General features: G+C 40.5%; 1 protein-coding gene and 1 long non-coding RNA gene across 2 annotated transcripts; both read left to right on the top strand.

Annotated features, from left to right (window-relative positions):
- The first annotated feature begins 3,080 nt into the window (after positions 1-3,080).
- On the top strand, positions 3,081-4,296 carry LOC130990698 (uncharacterized). Its single transcript, XM_057914926.1, has 3 exons — positions 3,081-3,597; positions 3,870-3,947; positions 4,138-4,296. The coding sequence occupies exons 1-3, from the start codon at positions 3,490-3,492 to the stop codon at positions 4,294-4,296; spliced, it is 345 nt and encodes a 114-aa protein (XP_057770909.1). The 5' UTR covers positions 3,081-3,489.
- A 112-nt stretch (positions 4,297-4,408) lies between these two features.
- Positions 4,409-6,042, top strand: LOC130990086 (uncharacterized). Its single transcript, XR_009090817.1, has 4 exons — positions 4,409-4,456; positions 4,545-4,739; positions 5,626-5,754; positions 5,849-6,042. It is a non-coding gene; the product is annotated as an uncharacterized LOC130990086 (long non-coding RNA).
- Positions 6,043-18,430: the final 12,388 nt, after the last annotated feature.

The raw sequence follows: 18,430 nt of genomic DNA, 5'->3' as shown, positions 1-18,430 counted from the left end.
TTGAAAGTGGCCTAACCTTGAGTTGGGAAAAGAGTCATTTTATGGTTACACACGGTATTGTCTTGGGTCATGTGGTGTCTAAGCATGGACTAGAGGTAGACAGAGCTAAGGTGGAGGTAATCCAAAAGTTGCCGCCCCCTATTGATGTCAAGGGAATTAGGAGTTTCTTAGGTCACGCCGGTTTTACCGGCGTTTCATTAAAGATTTCTCTAAAATTAGCCAACCTCTATGCAAACTGCTAGCTCAGGACGTTCCTTTTAATTTTGATGATTCTTGCATGCATGCCTTTGAAACATTAAAACTTAAGTTGAGCTCTGCCCCGGTTGTGATTGCGCCTGATTGGTCATTACCCTTTGAGATCATGTGTGATGCGTCTAACTCTGCTGTAGGAGCGGTGCTAGGTCAGCGTGTGGATAAGATGTTACGTGTGATTTACTATGCTAGTTTAACTCTGAATAGTGCACAAGTAAATTACACCACTACTGAAAAAGAGATGTTTGTTGTGGTCTTTGCCTTAGATAAATTTCGAGCATACATCATTGGGTCTAAGGTCATTGTCCATAGTGACCATGTTGCGCTTCGATATTTGATGACTAAACCTCAAGCTAAAGCTCGTCTAATCCATTGGGTCCTACTGTTGCAAGAGTTTGATGTAGATATCAGGGATAGGAAAGGGAGCGAGAATCATGTAGCTGACCACCTTTCCCGCTTGGATAAAAATCTGATAGAGTCGAGTCTTAATTGCATCCCTGAATCTTTCCCTTTTGAGCATACATATGCATTAACCTTTGATAAGTGCAGCTCTGCCGAGATCACCTCTGCCAGCCTTGCCGAACTCAGCGCTGCTCAGTGTAGCGCTGCGAGCGCCGAGCTCTGGTATGCAGATATCGTCAATTACTTAGTTTGTGGTATTCTACGACCTGAGATAACCTTGCAGGAGAGAAAGAGATTTTTAGCTCAGTGCAGGCACTACTATTGGGAGATTCCTCACCTCTTCAAGCTTGGAAAGGATGATGTCATTCGACGGTGTGTGCCGGCAGAGGAGCAACAACAAGTGTTGAAAATGTGCCATGAAGATCATTGTGGTGGACACTTTGGGGGGCAGAAAACAGCACATAAAATTCTGCAATCAGGTTTGTTTTGGCCTTCCATTTTCAAAGATGCACACACTTTCACTCTTGCTTGCGATCGGTGCCAGAGAGTAGGGAATATCAGCCGCAGGAATGAGATGCCCCTCCAAAGCATATTAATTGTCGAAATTTTCGATGTGTGGGGCATTGATTTCATGGGGCCATTTCCTACTTCGCATGGGTTTCAATATATTTTACTTGTTGTAGATTACGTGTCCAAATGGGTTGAGGTTATCCCCACGCGGACTTGTGATGCTAATGTGGTGCTTAAGTTTGTGCAAGAGAACATTCTTTCTAGATTCGGATTTCCTAGAGCTATCATTAGCGATGAAGGCAAGCACTTCTGCAACAAGTTGTTTGCAAAGCTCATGAAGAAGAATGGGATCACGCATAAAGTTGCAACACCATACCACCCACAGACCTCTGGACAAGCCGAGACGAGCAACCGGCAAATCAAGGGAATTTTGGAGAAAACGGTGCAACCCTCACGCAAGGATTGGTCCGCAAAGTTGAATGATGCTCTCTGGGCGTACAGAACTGCCTTCAAGGGCGTGCTTGGGATGAGTCCGTACCGTCTCGTCTATGGCAAAGCCTGCCATCTACCGGTGGAGATTGAGCACAAGGCTTATTGGGCGATCAAGGCGGCCAGCTATGACTTGGATTCTGCTATAAAGCAGCGCACGCTGCAAATGGAGGAATTAGATGAGCTACGCAATGAGGCGTATGAGAATGCGAGAATTTACAAGGACAAAGTGAAGCGACTCCATGACCGCCGTATCTGCCATAAGAAGCTTTGCCCCGGGATGAAGGTACTCTTGTTCAATTCTCGACTGAAGTTGTTCCCGGGTAAGCTGAAATCTCGATGGAGTGGTTCATTTTTACTCAAGGAGGTGTTCGAGCATGGTGCGGTAGAGCTATTGAACGAGCACACAAAGGAGAGTTTCCGAGTGAATGGCCATCGAGTGAAGCCGTACTACGAGCACCAGAGCTCGCCTATGGAGGTGGAGTCTCAAGCTCTACACAACCCTAGCTAAAATTTAGCTCTGAAGTCGGGCTGGAGACATTAACTCTAGCGCTTGGTGGGAGGCAACCCACCGTTGGTTTGTTTATATTTTTCTTGTTTTGTTTTTCTTGTTCTTTTCTTGTTTTTCGTTGTTTGTTTTGTGTTTTTCCTAAGTTTCGGTTGCTTTGCGGATACTATGATGCTTGGTGTGCATGTCTTGTTTTCAGCGCTGCAATTCTCGATATGCCGCCAGCGCTGCTGCCACTTCTCCACACTGCTCTGCCAGCGCTATACTTCTCCGCGCTACTCTGACAGCGCTATACTTTTCCGCGCTGCTCTGCCAGCGCTGACCTGATTCAGCGTGGCCACTTTCTACTCTGCATCGACCATAAACTCCACTCTTCACTGCCTCTCACGATGCTTCAGTTTCCCCATGCCAATAATCAGGGACGTTTTCTCCTCTATTCTTATTTCTTTTGTGCCCTGAGGACATGGCATGCTTTAAGTGTGGGGGGGTGTGTTTTATTATGATTATATTTTCAATTGGGCAAGATTAGTCTTTCTATGCTTAGTTTTTGGTCTCGAATCTTGCTAATTTTTATGAATTTGTGGAAGAGTAGATGGTTTTCGATGCGAATTTCGGGTTTATAAATGAATGGTGGTTATTCTTGTTTTACTCTTAATATGTGTTTCTTGATTGTGCAAAGAATTAAGAGTTTTGTTGCAACACGATTGTAAGTAAGTAAAACATGATTTGTCCGGTAGATGCTAGCACTACAAGAATTATGGACATAGACTACAGAAAATAGACGACAAACATGGAAAACATGTTGTCTATTTCTCAATAGACAACAGACATCTTGAGGCACGTCATCTATATAGGGCGCTAATAGACAACATGCCTGAAAATTGTCGTCTATTGTGTTATAGACGACGAAGTCAAGCGCGTCGTCTATGAGCGCCCTATATAGACGACACGGTTCCGAAACTCGTCGTCTATACCTTTAGTAGACGACGTGTATTGCCTGATGTTGTGTATTGCTCGATATATAGACGACGTGATACCAAGCTTGTCGTCAGATTCAATAATTTTTTAATTGAGTCGTGCCCTGCTCAAACCCAAAACTTGAACATTCTGCCCTAGCTCTTGCCGCGCCGCTCACAACGTCTCCGCCGTTGCACCACCCATCCATCAGAATCTCCGCCGTCCAGCATCGTCGTCGCTCCACTGCCGCACCTGGCCGCCGGATTCCCGTGCGTCACCGCCGATTGCTGCGCCTAGCCTTCGCTGCCGATTCCCATCGATTGGAGGTTAATTTTAGCGATTTCTCTCCATCCTCCTCCAACCGCCATCGAATGCGACCTAGGCTGCTGCAGCCGCCGCTGCCAAGCCTTCTGCTGCCGCCGTCGAATTCCACCGCTGCCAAGCCCTCTGCCGCCGCCGTCGGATTCCGCCGCTGCCAAGTAAATTCTCTTCTTTTATTTCAGTATATTGGGTGGCTTTTTCAGAAATTTCATTACTGAAATTACATTAGAACTTAGAAGTTAGAACAATATTGCGTTGTATACTTTCCCTGCATTGCTGCTTTGTTTTTAGCATCCTTTATTCTTTGTTACTGAAATTAGCTTCAAGTTCCTTTTAATTTCTGTGTGGTAGTTTGTAGTTTGGCTGAATCAGATATCTGTAATTGGCTTTCCATGATTATCAATTGAATAACTTTTGCCAATGGTTGCAGAATTTGCTTGTCCGAGAAGGCAAGGAAATGGATTCAGTGCTTTATACATATCGGAGTTGTGTTAAAGCCCTTCCACAGGTCGATTGAATCACCTTCGTCCTCTGAACTATATCAAATTTTCAGTTCGTGATTTCATGCTTCCACATTTACTCACGCTTTAGATTAAATATCCTGAAATGAATCTGTAATACTAGTATACAACTTGGTAATAGCACGTACTTGTATACTTTGCTTTGTATGTGCTGATTGTAACTATTTTCATTTTCAGAATATTTTATATGAGATAATAGCTGGGCTTCGCAATGTAAGTGCTGATGCACCTAGTTCTTCTGCTGCACCTCGTAGCATTTCATCTACAAAATCTGTGGGGGAACTACTCTCTGACATAGCACCTGTCTGTAATGTAAATCTCTCCCCCTTCAATTGATCCGTCTTTGGAATTTTAGAAGTGTAAAATTCTGTTCAGAATTCCTAAAAAAATGGTCATTTATTAAGATATAAAAAGCTGCATTTTCAATTTTATATGATAATTATTGCAGGATGCTGATCTAAAGATTCTCAGCGGCAGTAGCACATCACCTCAAGAGGTACTCGCATCTGAACCTAGTTCAAGTGAAGCATGATTACACTGAGCTACTTCTCTGAATCTAAAGCTCTTGAAATTCAATTTGTTAGGACATGCAAACAGCCCAAAATGAAGAGTGTTGCTCCTACACGAGCTCAAACAGAGAAAGTATGCCTGTCTCAATTGTACTTTGATATTTAAATCCTTGTTCAATGCTCTGTTTGCCTTGGATATAGAATTCCTGTCACCACTCTCTCTTCCAGTTGAGACTCTCTAAACGACGAGAGCTCGTGAATAGAAATAAGGTGAATTCTCAAGTTCATGTTTTGAGTTTCCAGAAGGGATGTATATGTATACCCGCCCCTTATTTTTGTTGATCAGTTTTGGTGTATACTGATATAAAAAGATCAGTATTCTGATTAATTTTTTGGAAGCCAAGATTATCACAATCAAGTTTATGATGAACTTGCTGGGAGACTATTGACAACATGGATTAGTTACTTTATCTGAGGAGAAACTTTTATGTATTTTCTAAGATATTTGAACCCAGAAAGTGAGAAATAGCTAGTGTACGCATCTTCATGTTATAATTTACCTGGCATGTCAATTTTGGAATATAGTCATTAGAATTATTCGTTACAGGAGTTTAAATTTCTGCTGTCTGTTGTAAATTTGTTATTTCAAAGCTTTACCATCTCATATTGCTAAGTCTTAATCTTGATTTTTCACCTGTTGATGTGCTTGAGTGATTTCATTTATACTATATTTATTTACGGGGATGATTGACTGATGAAACTTTCCTGTGCTTAGATGGAAGCACAAGGTTCAGTGGACGGGCATGTTATTGAGATTTGTGCTGATGCACCAACGATGGAGAGGGTCTCTGGTGGAACCAAGGGTTGTGAGGGTGCAGCATGTGGATTCTCTGATGCCAAGACTGAGCTCTAAGGGATGCACAAGAGAGATCTGCCTCTATGAGGAAACTTTTGATTGCAGTTGTTTTGTGTGTAATCTTTATGAGTGTGGAAGTTGCTGGGGGTATCAAAGCCAATAGTCTGGCAATATTGACTGACGCAGCTCATTTGCTATCAGATGTTGCTTCCTTTGCTATCTCTTTGTTTTCACTGTGGGCTGCAGGATAGTTTGGTTATTTGATCTTTCCTACTGGGTGATGGAATATTTGGATTTAAGGTATAGGAGAAAGAGGGAAAAGCTGGTTGAAAGGACTGCAGTTTCGCGCTTGCCTACTAAATGGGGTTCGTTTATGGTATACTGTTATCGTTCAAAACTGGACGAGAAGAGCATATTGCGCTTGTGAAGGTAGAAAACGAAGAAAGCATTCAGTGTCAAGAGACTCAAGATATAGTGTTGTTGGTGAAAGTAAGTTTGAAGTTTTATGGCTGTGTTGATTCAGGGAGACATAGGGAATGGGCAGGATGTTCTTATGAGGGTTCACTAGGAGTGTTTGACAGGCGACATTTTTGGATCAAGGCGATGCACAATATTTTATTGGGTTTGATGTAGAATGTTTGTATGATGGATACTTTTTCAATGTAGGATGATAAAGAATATTTGAAATTAATAAATGACATTTTTATTATTCGTGTATATATTTTAAATTATTTATTATGAATTTTTAGATTTAATAAAATATTTATTTGAAAAATAGGAAATTTAAGTATAACTGCAGAATTAAAATAAAAAATAAAAAAATTCAACGAATAGACAACGCGCTTGTTAGCTAATAGACAACGCGCATACGCATGTTGTCTATTTTCTAATAGACGACGCGCTTGTTCTCGTTGTCTATCAGCTAATAGACAACATGCGCATGCGCGTTGTCTATCAGCTAATAGACAACGCGCATGTGCATGTCGTCTATTAGCTAATAGACGACATGCGCATGCGCGTTGTCTATTAGCGCCCCCAATAGACAACACCTTCATAGATGACATGCGATTTTCAAATAGATGACGCGCTTCGCATGTTGTCTATTAGCATTTTTCTTGTAGTGTAGAAGGAGTGTTGTCATTGTGATTGCCTACGATCGTATCTTATCTGTGAAACATGAAAAATGTTGGACGAATTGCCAACCCTGAAAATGCCAGCTCTGAAACATCTGGCCTGTTCTGAAAACGTGACAGCTCTGAGTCTCTACTCCTCTAGTCTAACTATGAGCATGGGAAACCACGTGAAAAGACTTTGGAGTACATCCAAATGGTTTTTATTTCACGAATTATGGCTCAACTGTCGAAATCTCAAGCACACAAACTGTGAAAAATGGTGATATTGATTATAAAGGAGATCACATTAGGGAATTCACTTCTAGCGGAGAATTGGGTCTGATCGAATTACTTGCATTACTCTTTTGTTGCTTCTTAAACTTTGAGTTACTTGCATGATCGAGAGATGTGTATTGATTGTAAAATTTTGAATTGACTTTGAGAATGTTTGGATGGAAATTAGCATTGTTGAAATCAATCTCTTCCTAGGATTCATACGGATTTTGCTTGAGGACAAGAAAAAGGCTAAGTTTGGGGGGTTGATTTATGCTTAATTGTTCTAAATTTTGGGGTTTTCATGTGCATATTTTAAGTTAAATCTTCTGGAAATTGGTGCGTTTTATGGTGTATTTTATGCTTTGCAGGAGATTTAGGTTTTCGAGATGAAGAGTGCAAATTTTGGAAAATTTGGGCTAAGAATTACGTTTTTGTGCATACTCTGGCACGTCAGAGAAGCGAGTCCCGCATGCCAGAGCAGCGAAATGGAAAGCGCCAGAGGAATCATAAGTGCCAGAGGAATCATAAGCGCCAGAGGAATCCTATTCGCCAGAGAAATCAAAGCTCAGAGCAGCGAAGTCAACTCGTCAGAGCAGCGGAACCAATCTCCAGAGCAGAGAAACCAATAGCCAGAGAAGTCGATAGTCAGAGCAGAGGAATCACTAGTCAGAGGGAACCGAATGCCAGAGCAGAGAAATCAAGAAGCCAGAGAAACCGGGAGTCAGAGCGGACAAGTGCGCTAGAGCGGAAGCCGTTTCTCTGGCGAGAGTCGCGAATTCGGCCAGAATGGAGATGACTTGCAGCGCGCGTCACAGCTGGAGAGTTGCCTTATCTTTCACGATTCTATTGCCTTTAGAATTCTACTTTGCATGGCAACTTCCATGGTGATCTAGAGGGATTTGAAGTCTATAAATAGGGCCATACTTTTCATTGTAATACCATACTTTTGCCCTAGTTTTAGACGCCATCTTTGAGATCTGTTGGCATCCGAAGCATAGGATTTACTTGCTTTCATAGTTCTTTCATAGTGTCAATTTTTAGTTAGGTTTCAATTTAGTTTTGTTTAGTTTTAATTCTTAGATTGTGATTGCGTGACACAATTACACATTCAAGACGTTTATGGTAGTTTGTATTTCAATTCACTTTATTTTGTTTAATCATGTTTACGTTTTTCGTTCATGTTTATGCTTTCTTTTCCATTATGCAATTTAAATTATGCACTTTAATTTACGCCTAGATTAGAAGTCTTTACTTTTACAAGTATTTAATTTCATAAGTAGGTTTAATTTAAGTTCTTTAAAATCTTGCCTAGGGTTTAATAGTTCAATTCGCCTAGTTAATTTTAAGTTCGGTTTTTAATTAAGTTTTTAATTCCAAGTTTTAGTTTAATAATCAAACTCTTTACTGTTTTCTTTACTATTTTTCCTGCGATACAATTAGAAGCTCTTTAAGACTTTCCTTGAGAAATGACACTGGGTCAACTTACCATCGCTAGGATGTCCTTGTTCTATTGCAAGTCAAACTAGAGGTGTTCTAGGTTGAGTCAAATGTTCAACCTTTGGCTTGAGAACTGGAGGCTGTGATGTTGGACCAACATCACTGTCTTCTCGGCTAGGAAGGTTGAGAGTAGATGGGATCACCCGTGTGGATTTGGATCTTGAGGAACGCCTGAGAGAGGCCATGCCAGCTTTACGTTTCCGGCTTTTCTTGTCAGGGACAAAGGTGTCAACATCAATAACATCTGTGCTTTCTTATGGATCAACATCCTGATCAACATCAGGAATCTTTTCAGTTTCATCAACATCCATGGATGTGGGTTTATCGCCAGCAGCACATTCTTCTTCAGCAACAACAGAAGCTTTATCAACATCTGAGCCAGGTTGTGAGGCAAGATCAAGCAGAGCCTCTTTGGCAATTTCCCCAATTCTCTCCAAAGAGATATCTTGAGGAGCATGCGTTGATTCCTCTTTTGAAGACGGAATTGACTCTTCGCTTGGAGTGGTAAGAGGAGTTTAATGTTGAGTAACACCAAAAGCTGGATGTCCTGTGGATTTTTCTGAAACAGCTTGAACAGTAGGATTTTTCCCTTTCGTGAGTTCTTCGTCAACCTTAGCAGAGGAACCAGGACAAGGCGCCATTTTTGAATGGAAGATCTCAAGAGGAGGAACAATGGAGATCGGCTTAGGATTGATGGGAGTTTCCACCATTTGCAACGAGATAGGAGCAACATCAGTCCCAACAGACGACTCAGTGGTGCTTCTCTTCGGAGAGCCTTTTGCAGAAGGAGCTGGAGGAAAGGTTTCTCCTGGGACTTCTGCCGGTGTTTGAGAAGACGAGGGTTTGTCGATTGATTCGGCCATCTGAGGGAGAGCGGAGAGATGTTTGGCTGCACTTTTCGGTGATCCAAAGTGTTGGATCAGACTCTTGATGAGAGAAGAAAGATCTGTGTTTTTGTCCATGACTTTTGGGCTTCAAGGGGAAACACTGCACAAATCTCGATAGAAGGGTTTGTGAAGTGAAAGGTAATAATGAAGAATCAGAACATCCCCCTTAAATACAAACGAGAAGACCCCAGCCAACATCAACCATTAAGCCACGAGATAAAATCAAATCCCATAAAAATCTCCCTCACAAAAACAAATCAAAATTCGAAAACCATATCACAAGAGACAATGAGAGGCGGATCAAGCATCAGAAGAACAAACCCTAGAAAAACAAATAACTGATAAGATCACCAAGGAAGAAGATAAAGAGAGAGAACCAGAAAAGAGAAGAGATATGCCTATCGAAACAGAAAAGTAGAGCCAATGTTGCTTCAAATGTTAGTCCAACATTAGAAATCAATGTTATCCAACATCCGGAACAACTGACTATGATTCTTTCAGCAGAGGAAGATACTCTTAACCAAAACACTTTGAGATCTTAAAAGCCCAACATCCATTTTCCCTGAGTGCATCGTCGCAGCGAACGCCATGCCCCGAGTACTTAGATGAGAGTAGAGATGATCTCAATTATTTAAAGATGTTTTATGACCATCAAGCCTCACTCTTGTGCTACCGGTCTTATAACATCAAACACATTTTTTTTTTATTATATCAACATCTGCTAAAAGAACACAGCATAAACCGGTTAGTACGAACAACATCAACCAACCAACATGGACACTCCACTGTCAGTAACACAGGCTCCAACATGCATATGCCTAAACAAAAGAAGAAAAAACAAACACAAGCAACAGAAACAGGTGTTAGGATCCAACAAAACAGCCTAAGTCCTAACACCTTACATGCAAGAACACTTAAATGCAGCACAAACCGAGAGACTTCCTAAGATGGGAGAATCTCTTAAAATCTAATGCCTTGGTAAAAATATCAGCAAGCTGTTTTTCAGTAGGAATGTATTCCAACACAATGAGATTTTTCTCAACAAGATCTCTTATAAAATGATGACGAACATCAATGTGCTTTGTGCGAGAGTGTTGAACAGGATTCTTAGAAATCTCTATAGCACTAGTGTTGTCACACATAACAGTCAAGATGTTACTTTCCATACCATAGTCATCCAACATCTGTCTGAGCCAAAGAAGTTGAGCACAACAACTGCCAGCAGCAATGTATTCGGCTTCAGCAGTAGAAAGAGAAACGCAATTTTGTTTCTTGCTTGACCAGGACACAACATTGTTTCCCAAAAGATAACATTCTCCACTTGTGCTTTTTCTGTCATCAGCATCACCTGCCCAATCAGCATCACTAAATCCAACAATGTTAGAGTTAGTGTCTTTGCAATACCACATTCCAAGTTCAGAGGTTCCAGCAACATAACGTATTATGCGCTTAACAGCCCTCAAATGTGACTCCTTTGGCTGAGCTTGGTACCTAACACACACTCCTACACTGTACAGGATATCAGGTCTACTTGCAGTTAGATAAAACAAACTGCCAATCATTTCTCGGTATAATGTTGGATCAACATCTCGTCCAACATTGTCCTTGCATAGTCTGTCAGTGGAACCCATGGGAGTTTTCATGTGTTTAGCAGAATCAAGGCCAAATCTTTGAACAAGACTTTTTGAGTACTTCCTTTGTGAGAAGAAAATGCCTTCAGGAGTTTGTGTTACTTGTAAACCTAGGAAAAAATTCAATTGCCCCACCATACTCATTTCGAATGTGGCAGACATGGCCTGAACAAAATCCTTCACAAGCTTATCATTAGTAGCACCAAACACAATGTCATCAACGTAAATCTGTGCAATGATAATGTTACCAGCATGCCTTTTGGTGAACAAGGTTTTATCAACTTGACCACGAGAAAAACCATAATCAAGGAGAAACACAGTCAACCTTTCATACCACGCACGTGGTGCTTGTTTTAAGCCATACAAAGCATTTTTAAGTTTAAACACATGATCAGGCTTACTAATGTTTTCAAACCCTTTAGGCTGTTCAACATAGGCTTCCTCAGATAAGACACCATTTAGAAAGGAACTCTTAACATCCATCTGTAACAAGGAGATTCCGAACTGACAAGCAATGGCAAACAACAGCCTAATTGACTCAATTCTAGCAACAGGAGCAAAAGTTTCATCAAAATCAATCCCTTCCACTTGAGTGTACCCCTGTGCTACCAATCTAGCTTTGTTTCTAACAATGTTACCAGACTCATCAGTTTTATTCTTGAAAATCCACTTAGTACCAATAACGTTCTTGTTATGTGGTCTAGGGACAAGATCCCACACATCATTTCTAATAAACTGATTAAGTTCTTCATGCATAGCATTGACCCACATAACATCTTTAAGAGCATCAGCAACATTCTTAGGTTCAACAAGCGACAGATAACATTCAAACTCAGCAAGCTCACACACGGAAGTCATACATGCAATTCTTACTAGCTCTTTGTATTTGACTTCCTTCTTCTGTCGAGTGACAACTTTCTCACCCACATCTCCGATGATTTGAGAACTTGGATGATCTCTTCTCACATGACTTGGGGGATCTCGTCTGATGGAATCATGAAGAAATTGAGCTTCCAACTCTTCTTCAGAGTCTGACACGTAGTTACGAGCTTCTCCTTCTGATGTTGACCCAGACGAAGTAACATCAGATGTTGGTACAAATGTTGTACCATCATTGACACTTATGTGGTGGTCAGTAGCATGACTTGTGCTGTTGGGCTCCTCGAGTAGCTTAATAACATCTTCATCCTCAGTTCTATCAATAAGACTAAGAGAATCATCAAACACAACATTAACAGTCTCTTGAATAGTCTTTGTTCTCAGGTTATATACACGAAAAGCATGACTATTCACAGAATATCCCAGGAAGAGTCCCTTGTCACTTTTGGAATCAAACTTGTTGAGATGATCACGGTCATTCAAGATGTAGCAGACACATCCAAAAATATGAAAGCACTTGAGATTGGGCTTCTTACCTTTAAGGATCTCGTAAGGTGTTAACATAGTACCTGGTCTCATGTACACCCTATTTATGACGTGACATGCTGTACTCACAGCCTCAGCCCATAGTCATTTGGAGAGGCCTTTTGCTTGCAACATAGCTCTCACCATTTCCTGAATGGTTCTATTCTTTCTTTCGGAAACACCATTTTGCTGAGGAGTTTTGGGTGCAGAGAACTCATGGAAAATTCCATTGTTAGTACAGAAAACATCAAAAAGAGAGTTCTCAAATTCTTTGCCATGGTCAGTCCTAATTCTCCCAGCATGCTGGCCATATTGAACTCTAAACCTTTTATAAAGCTTCTTAAAATGAGCAAAGGTTTCAGATTTGGTTTTCAAGAATTCAACCCAAGTGTATCTTGAAAAATCATCGGCACACACAAGTACATACCATTTACCTCCTAAGCTTTCAACTTCAATGGGTCCCATTAGATCCATATGCAGGAGCTCGAAACATTTTGAGGTACAGCATGTTGACAACATTGGATGAGTTGTCTTGTGTTGCTTCCCCTTCTGGCAAGGTTGACACACAACATCTTTCTTGAAATTCAGATTAGGCAGGCCCTGAACTGCATCATGTGTGAGCAACTTTTGAAGATTCTTGAAGTTGACATGTCCAGTCGTTGATGCCAAAGTTCAACATCATCCAGTTTGACTGCATTGCAGAAAGTTTCTTCTTGGGACTTGTAACAATTGTCAGACGACCTTTTTCCCATCATCACACACTGATTTGTGTCATCAAAGACTTCACAAAGATGTTTGTCGAACTTTACAGCCATACCTGCATCACACAACTGACTGATGCTAAACAGGTTAGCCTTAAGCCCTTCAACAAGATACACATCTTTTAATTTAGGAAAATCAGTAACATTGAGAACTCTTTTCCCCAAAATTGTTCCTTTCGCACCTCCTCCAAAAGTAACTTTTCCTCCTGATGTTGGAACGAAATCAGAGAGTAAAGCCTTTGTTCCTGTCATATGTCTAGAACACCCACTGTCAAAGTACCAATTCTCAGAAATATTAGCATTCAAAGAGGTGTAGACAACATTATTACAGGTTTCATTTTGTTCTCTCTTATCCAACAATCTGCTAAAGTCAAATCTGCCAATGTTACTAACATTCTTCTGATAACAATCAAACATCTATATCGCAGATTTTACAGCACAATCACTTATGTATTTGACACAATGAGGTTTGATATGTCCAGGAGCAGAACAATAATGACAAACATAGGATTTTTTCTTTTTGCTTTTCTTATGAGGATCCTTTACGTTGTCAACATTCACACTGACATTTCTTTCTTTAACAAAAACAGTAGTATTATGATGTTCCTTTCTTTGCTCCTCAACACAGAAACCAATACCAAAATTACTATGCTGACCTTGAGACAGGACTTCATTTAAACGTGAGGTGCCTTTGTTAAAACGTTTAAACACCCTTTTAGAATCACAAACTTTACCTCGGAGTATATCAAGTTCAACATCACGTTGAGAGAGCATCCTTTCAAGCCTTGTAATTTGCCCTTTGAGATTTTGGTTTTCATCAACCAACATATAGATGTCATTTCTCATCTCCCGGCATTGAGAATCAACAATCTCATAGAGATCTTTAAAATTCTCCATCTCTTTCAGTGGACACTCTCCTGTTCTTCCAAGGCTGCAACACAACAAAAATCCGGTACACTAGAATTGAAATCATCAAGAATAGTCATTTCATACCAGTTTGTTGTGTTAGTGGGGATCTTCATCCCATCAATCTCCTGAACATCAGTATCCATGTCAAAAACATCATTATTAATAATCACATCAAACTGATCATTTTCAGAAGAGATGTTCACATCAGTGTTAGCAACATCAACATCAACATTCATATTGTCAGACTCATCAATCAGATCAACATCACAGTCATATCTGGAAATATTGTCATCAACACTCAGAGTTTCAGATTCAGATAAACTATCTGAATAAATTATTTCATCATCAAGATCTTCAAGGGCTCCAATCATGTCTTCTTCCTGCAAATCCTCTTCATCAACTGTAGCAACAAGCAGAACTTTTTCTTCCTCAGAATCTGAGTCATCACTAAGAGTTGCAGTAAGACCAGAATGCCTTTTTCTTACAACTGTGGGACACTCATTTGCATAGTGACCCATCCCTTGACAGCCCCTGCATTGAATGTGATCAAAACTTCTTACCTCAGATGTTGTTCCAACATTCTTCTTAACATTGGTGATGAAGATCCAGCAGACATCCCAGAAGGTTTCCTAAAAACGCTTTTGGATTTTCCTTTCTTAAAAGATTTCAGCATGTTGTTAAAAATTTTAACCAACATGGCAAGATTAACATCATCTTCCTCCTCGGGATCAACATCTGTACACTCAGACATGTTAGTAATTTCAGAGTTTTCAGGAATCTTTTCAACACGAAAAGCCACACTTTTGGACACATGATCAGCTTTCTGCTGTTCAAGATTCATCTCAAAAGTTAACAACTTACTGACCAGATCACCAACACGCATAGTAGCAACATCAGCAGTTTCTTCAATTGAAGAAATTTTCATGTTATACCTTTCAGGAAGAGATCTCAGTATCTTACTGACCAGTCTTTCATTGCTAATAGGTTCCCCAAGTCCAACAGCTTCATTTGAGATTTCGCATAGCTTTTCATAGTATGCAGAAATAGTCTCATCATCGCGCATTCTCAAAATCTCAAATTTGGTGGTCAACATTCGCATTTTTGTTGCTCTAACACTGGCTGAACCTTCACATTGTTCCTGCAAAATGAGCCAAGCATCTCGAGCTTCTGTGCAATTAGAAATCATACGAAATGCAGGAACATCAACAGAGATAAAGATAGCATTCAAGGCTCTGGAGTTATGGTTAGAAATGAGTCTTTCATCAGCAGACCATTTACTCTCGGGTGCGAGAGAAGTAACTCCATTCTCATCAGTGGTACGCGGTGGAGTCCACCCATCCAACACAGCAACCCAGGCACGTTCATCAATAGATTTGATATATATTTTCATCCTAGTTTTCCACAAGTTGTAGTTCTTGCCACTACTATCAAGAGTAGGAGGCCGAGCCGACACACTTGACAAATTCATTGGTGGTAATTTTGCACATAGGAATCGATTCTTAGTACGTCAAGAACCTGCTCTTGATGCCAATTGAAAGTGTTTAGTGCCCCAAATTACCAACAAAGTAAAAACTGTGTAAAGAAAAGAGTAATGTTGGATGCAATGTTATCAACAGAATGTTAATAACATTATAACCAACATGCAGCGGAAAGTAATAACACACAAGAATACTTTTTTCACGGATTATAAATAACCCGTGAGTGCCTCAAGGCTAAAATCACTATGTTGAATCAACAATACAAAGTACAGATTTGGATCTTCTTGGAGATCTATCTTTACAGAATATCTGCCTAAGATAAACCAACCTATCTACTTTCAGTACTACAATGTTGATACAACACAGAACCCAAAACAGCCGAATAACAAAAGTTAATCGGACAAAGCAAACAACCTGCTACGCTCCAATGGCCTTGCACTTCAACTCTTGCCCTCGACGTCCCGTCGATACAAAGATAGACTTTACAGATTGGCTGCCTAAGTCTACTTCGTCAAAGCAATCCTTGAAGAACTGGTGACACGTTTGTAGCAGGAAAATGACGAATTGGTTGTGATTGAATGTTAAGTCGCTGATAATGCACTTCCAAAACGTAAGGATGATTGAAGCTTCTTGCTGCATTTATAGGCCTTCATGTCGTGGTTGGTTTCATCCACTTCCCAATTCCAGAACCTTCCTATAACTGTTGCAATCCGTCTTCAATAACTGCTAGTCGACCAGCCTTGGGATGTTGGCTGCGAGATCATGGTTCCTGAAAAATAGCAACAACCTTCCCACTACTTTGAACCATGCATAACTGCCTCTCCACTTATTAGAAACGTGGTCAACAAGCATAAAACTGTTATTTCACAACCAAAGAATAAGAAAACATGAAAGGAAGGTAAAGATTAAATATATACAATTACCAATGGAGAGTCAAAGTATGGAGTCAAGGCAGACTCCAGAATGTTGGTTGAAACCCAGAAATGTTGACACCATGAATGTTATCAACATTCCACCCAACATTGAAAACACAAATGTTATCAACATTGGTCCCAACATTGTCGGAGTCAACATTGACTCTAACAAGGGAAATAAACAGGACTGGCGTATCCAGCCGTCTATCGACACAGTAAATAGGAATTGGGATATGTCAGTGCGTATCACGGTATCCTATAACTAGTTGGTTGATAGGGATTAATTAATCTTTGCGCCGATGATCAGAGCTTTAAATTAGTGTGGATTTATTTGAGCCGAGTTACCTTTTTATTGATTTAATTCAAGAGTTGTTTTAATTGATTTAAATTGCTTTCTTAGTTAATTAATATTTTCTCAAAATTAAGGCGTGGTGGCTACACCAAAAATATAGATTTTAGGGAATTGAATGATTTTACCTGCTCTCTGTGGGATCGACCCTGCTTGTCATTTTACTAATTAGTTGTTGATAATTGTGCAGGAATTATTTGGTGGGATACGACGTCCGCCATCCTTCGAGATGAATTGAACTTCATTCAAGATCTGATTGAATCTGAGTTCCATCTCGTCGACCGATTCATTCTTGAGCATGAGGAAGGAGTCGAATTTCTGGCAAGCGATGGATAGCTTGTTCTCCTTGATTTTCTCAGATCCTACACACTTTCTTTCAAGAATGTCCCACATCTCCTTTGCACTTTTGCACTTGATGATCTTGGTGACATGCTTGTCTGGAACTGTGCCGGAGATGATGCTTTTGGCGAGGTTGTCTAGCTCATCCTGCTTCCTTTCTTCTGTGGTGAAGTCTGCCTTCTGCTTGATCTGGACCTCATCGTATGGATCCCGAGCTGGATCAACGGGAACTCTTTTGACAATTTTGGTGATGATGATTGGTCCGTTGGTGATGACTTCCCACATTCGGCAATGTTGGGCAGTGAGGAAGCTTTCAAGCCGAAACTTCCATATGTCGTATTTTTCAATACTAAACATAGGTAGCGAGGATAATCTGTTGTGGTTAGTCTCCATAAAAAAAGAGAGAGCAGGTAACAACAGATATAGCAAATAGCAAGCACTCTTTGAAAGAGAAAAGTTTTTCGAGACCTTTGAGAAAAAGGATCTAGTTCAATTAGAACCTAATCAGAAACAGAGTGTTCTTGCTAACAACCTGCTCCGATATCAATTGTTAGGTCCGGAGGGTCTCGAGTAGGTGCATAGGGGGGGAATACACCTATGGGCTATTTTTCTACCTCTAAAACAGAGGGATCTCAAGATAGAGATCAAAACGAAACTTTACAAGTAAACAAGACACCGTTGACAGAAAGGAGTTTTGACCAAACAGGGCTGACGACTGATACTGAAATACTCTTCAGTAAGGAGTTATCAGTTAAGTCACTGGAACTTAACTGATGCACATTAAGGCTTCAGTCGAGTTTGCTAAGACAGAGATGTTACAAGTCTTCCTGACTATCAGAGGATAGATCAGTCAGACTGATAACATACGCATCAAAAATAATTTTATTTTGTAATAGCCTCGGTTGAGCACATTGTTAGTCTTAGGTTTCTCTTTGCAGTTAATCAGAATTCAGTTTATCAAAAGCAAGAACACAAGTAAGAATGTAAAACTGAAAGCTGTAAATAACACAGAGACTTTACGTGGTTCGGAAAACACTTCCTACATCCACGGTCGGTTGATCAGACCAACAATCGACTCCGCAAGTGCTTAATTGGTGCACTGCAAACCGAACCGCGTGCTTGCCGGGTGCACACAACCGTACCACTGAAGATTCTACTCTTCAGTACCAACATTTCACTCGCGTTGGATTTCTCACTCCTAGCACGACCTTGCACTAGCATCTCACGGAGCCAGGGTACCTTCCTGAACTCCTATTCACTCAAATACTCGATTCAGTATCTCGAAGGAAGGTTTGAAATCCTGCCAACTAAACTTCAAAGAACAAGTTCTTTGGAGCTTCTGGGTAAACAGAGGTTTGCCTAAGGTCTAAGAGAATGTGTGTAATCAGCGGTGACTGATTTTTGGCTTTGGAATTCTCTTCTTCGATTCAAGCTTTGGGGAAGTTAAACTTTTGGCTGAGAAACTATTTTGGTAAAGTTTCAAGCTTATGTTGTTGAATCGGTGAAGATTGAAGTGATCCTCGAGCGCTATTTATAGGAGAGGTCTTG

The sequence above is a fragment of the Salvia miltiorrhiza genome, chromosome 6, assembly GCF_028751815.1.
Source record: "Salvia miltiorrhiza cultivar Shanhuang (shh) chromosome 6, IMPLAD_Smil_shh, whole genome shotgun sequence".
Classification (NCBI taxonomy): Eukaryota; Viridiplantae; Streptophyta; class Magnoliopsida; order Lamiales; family Lamiaceae; genus Salvia; species Salvia miltiorrhiza.
This window is presented reverse-complemented; position numbering and strand designations above follow the sequence as displayed.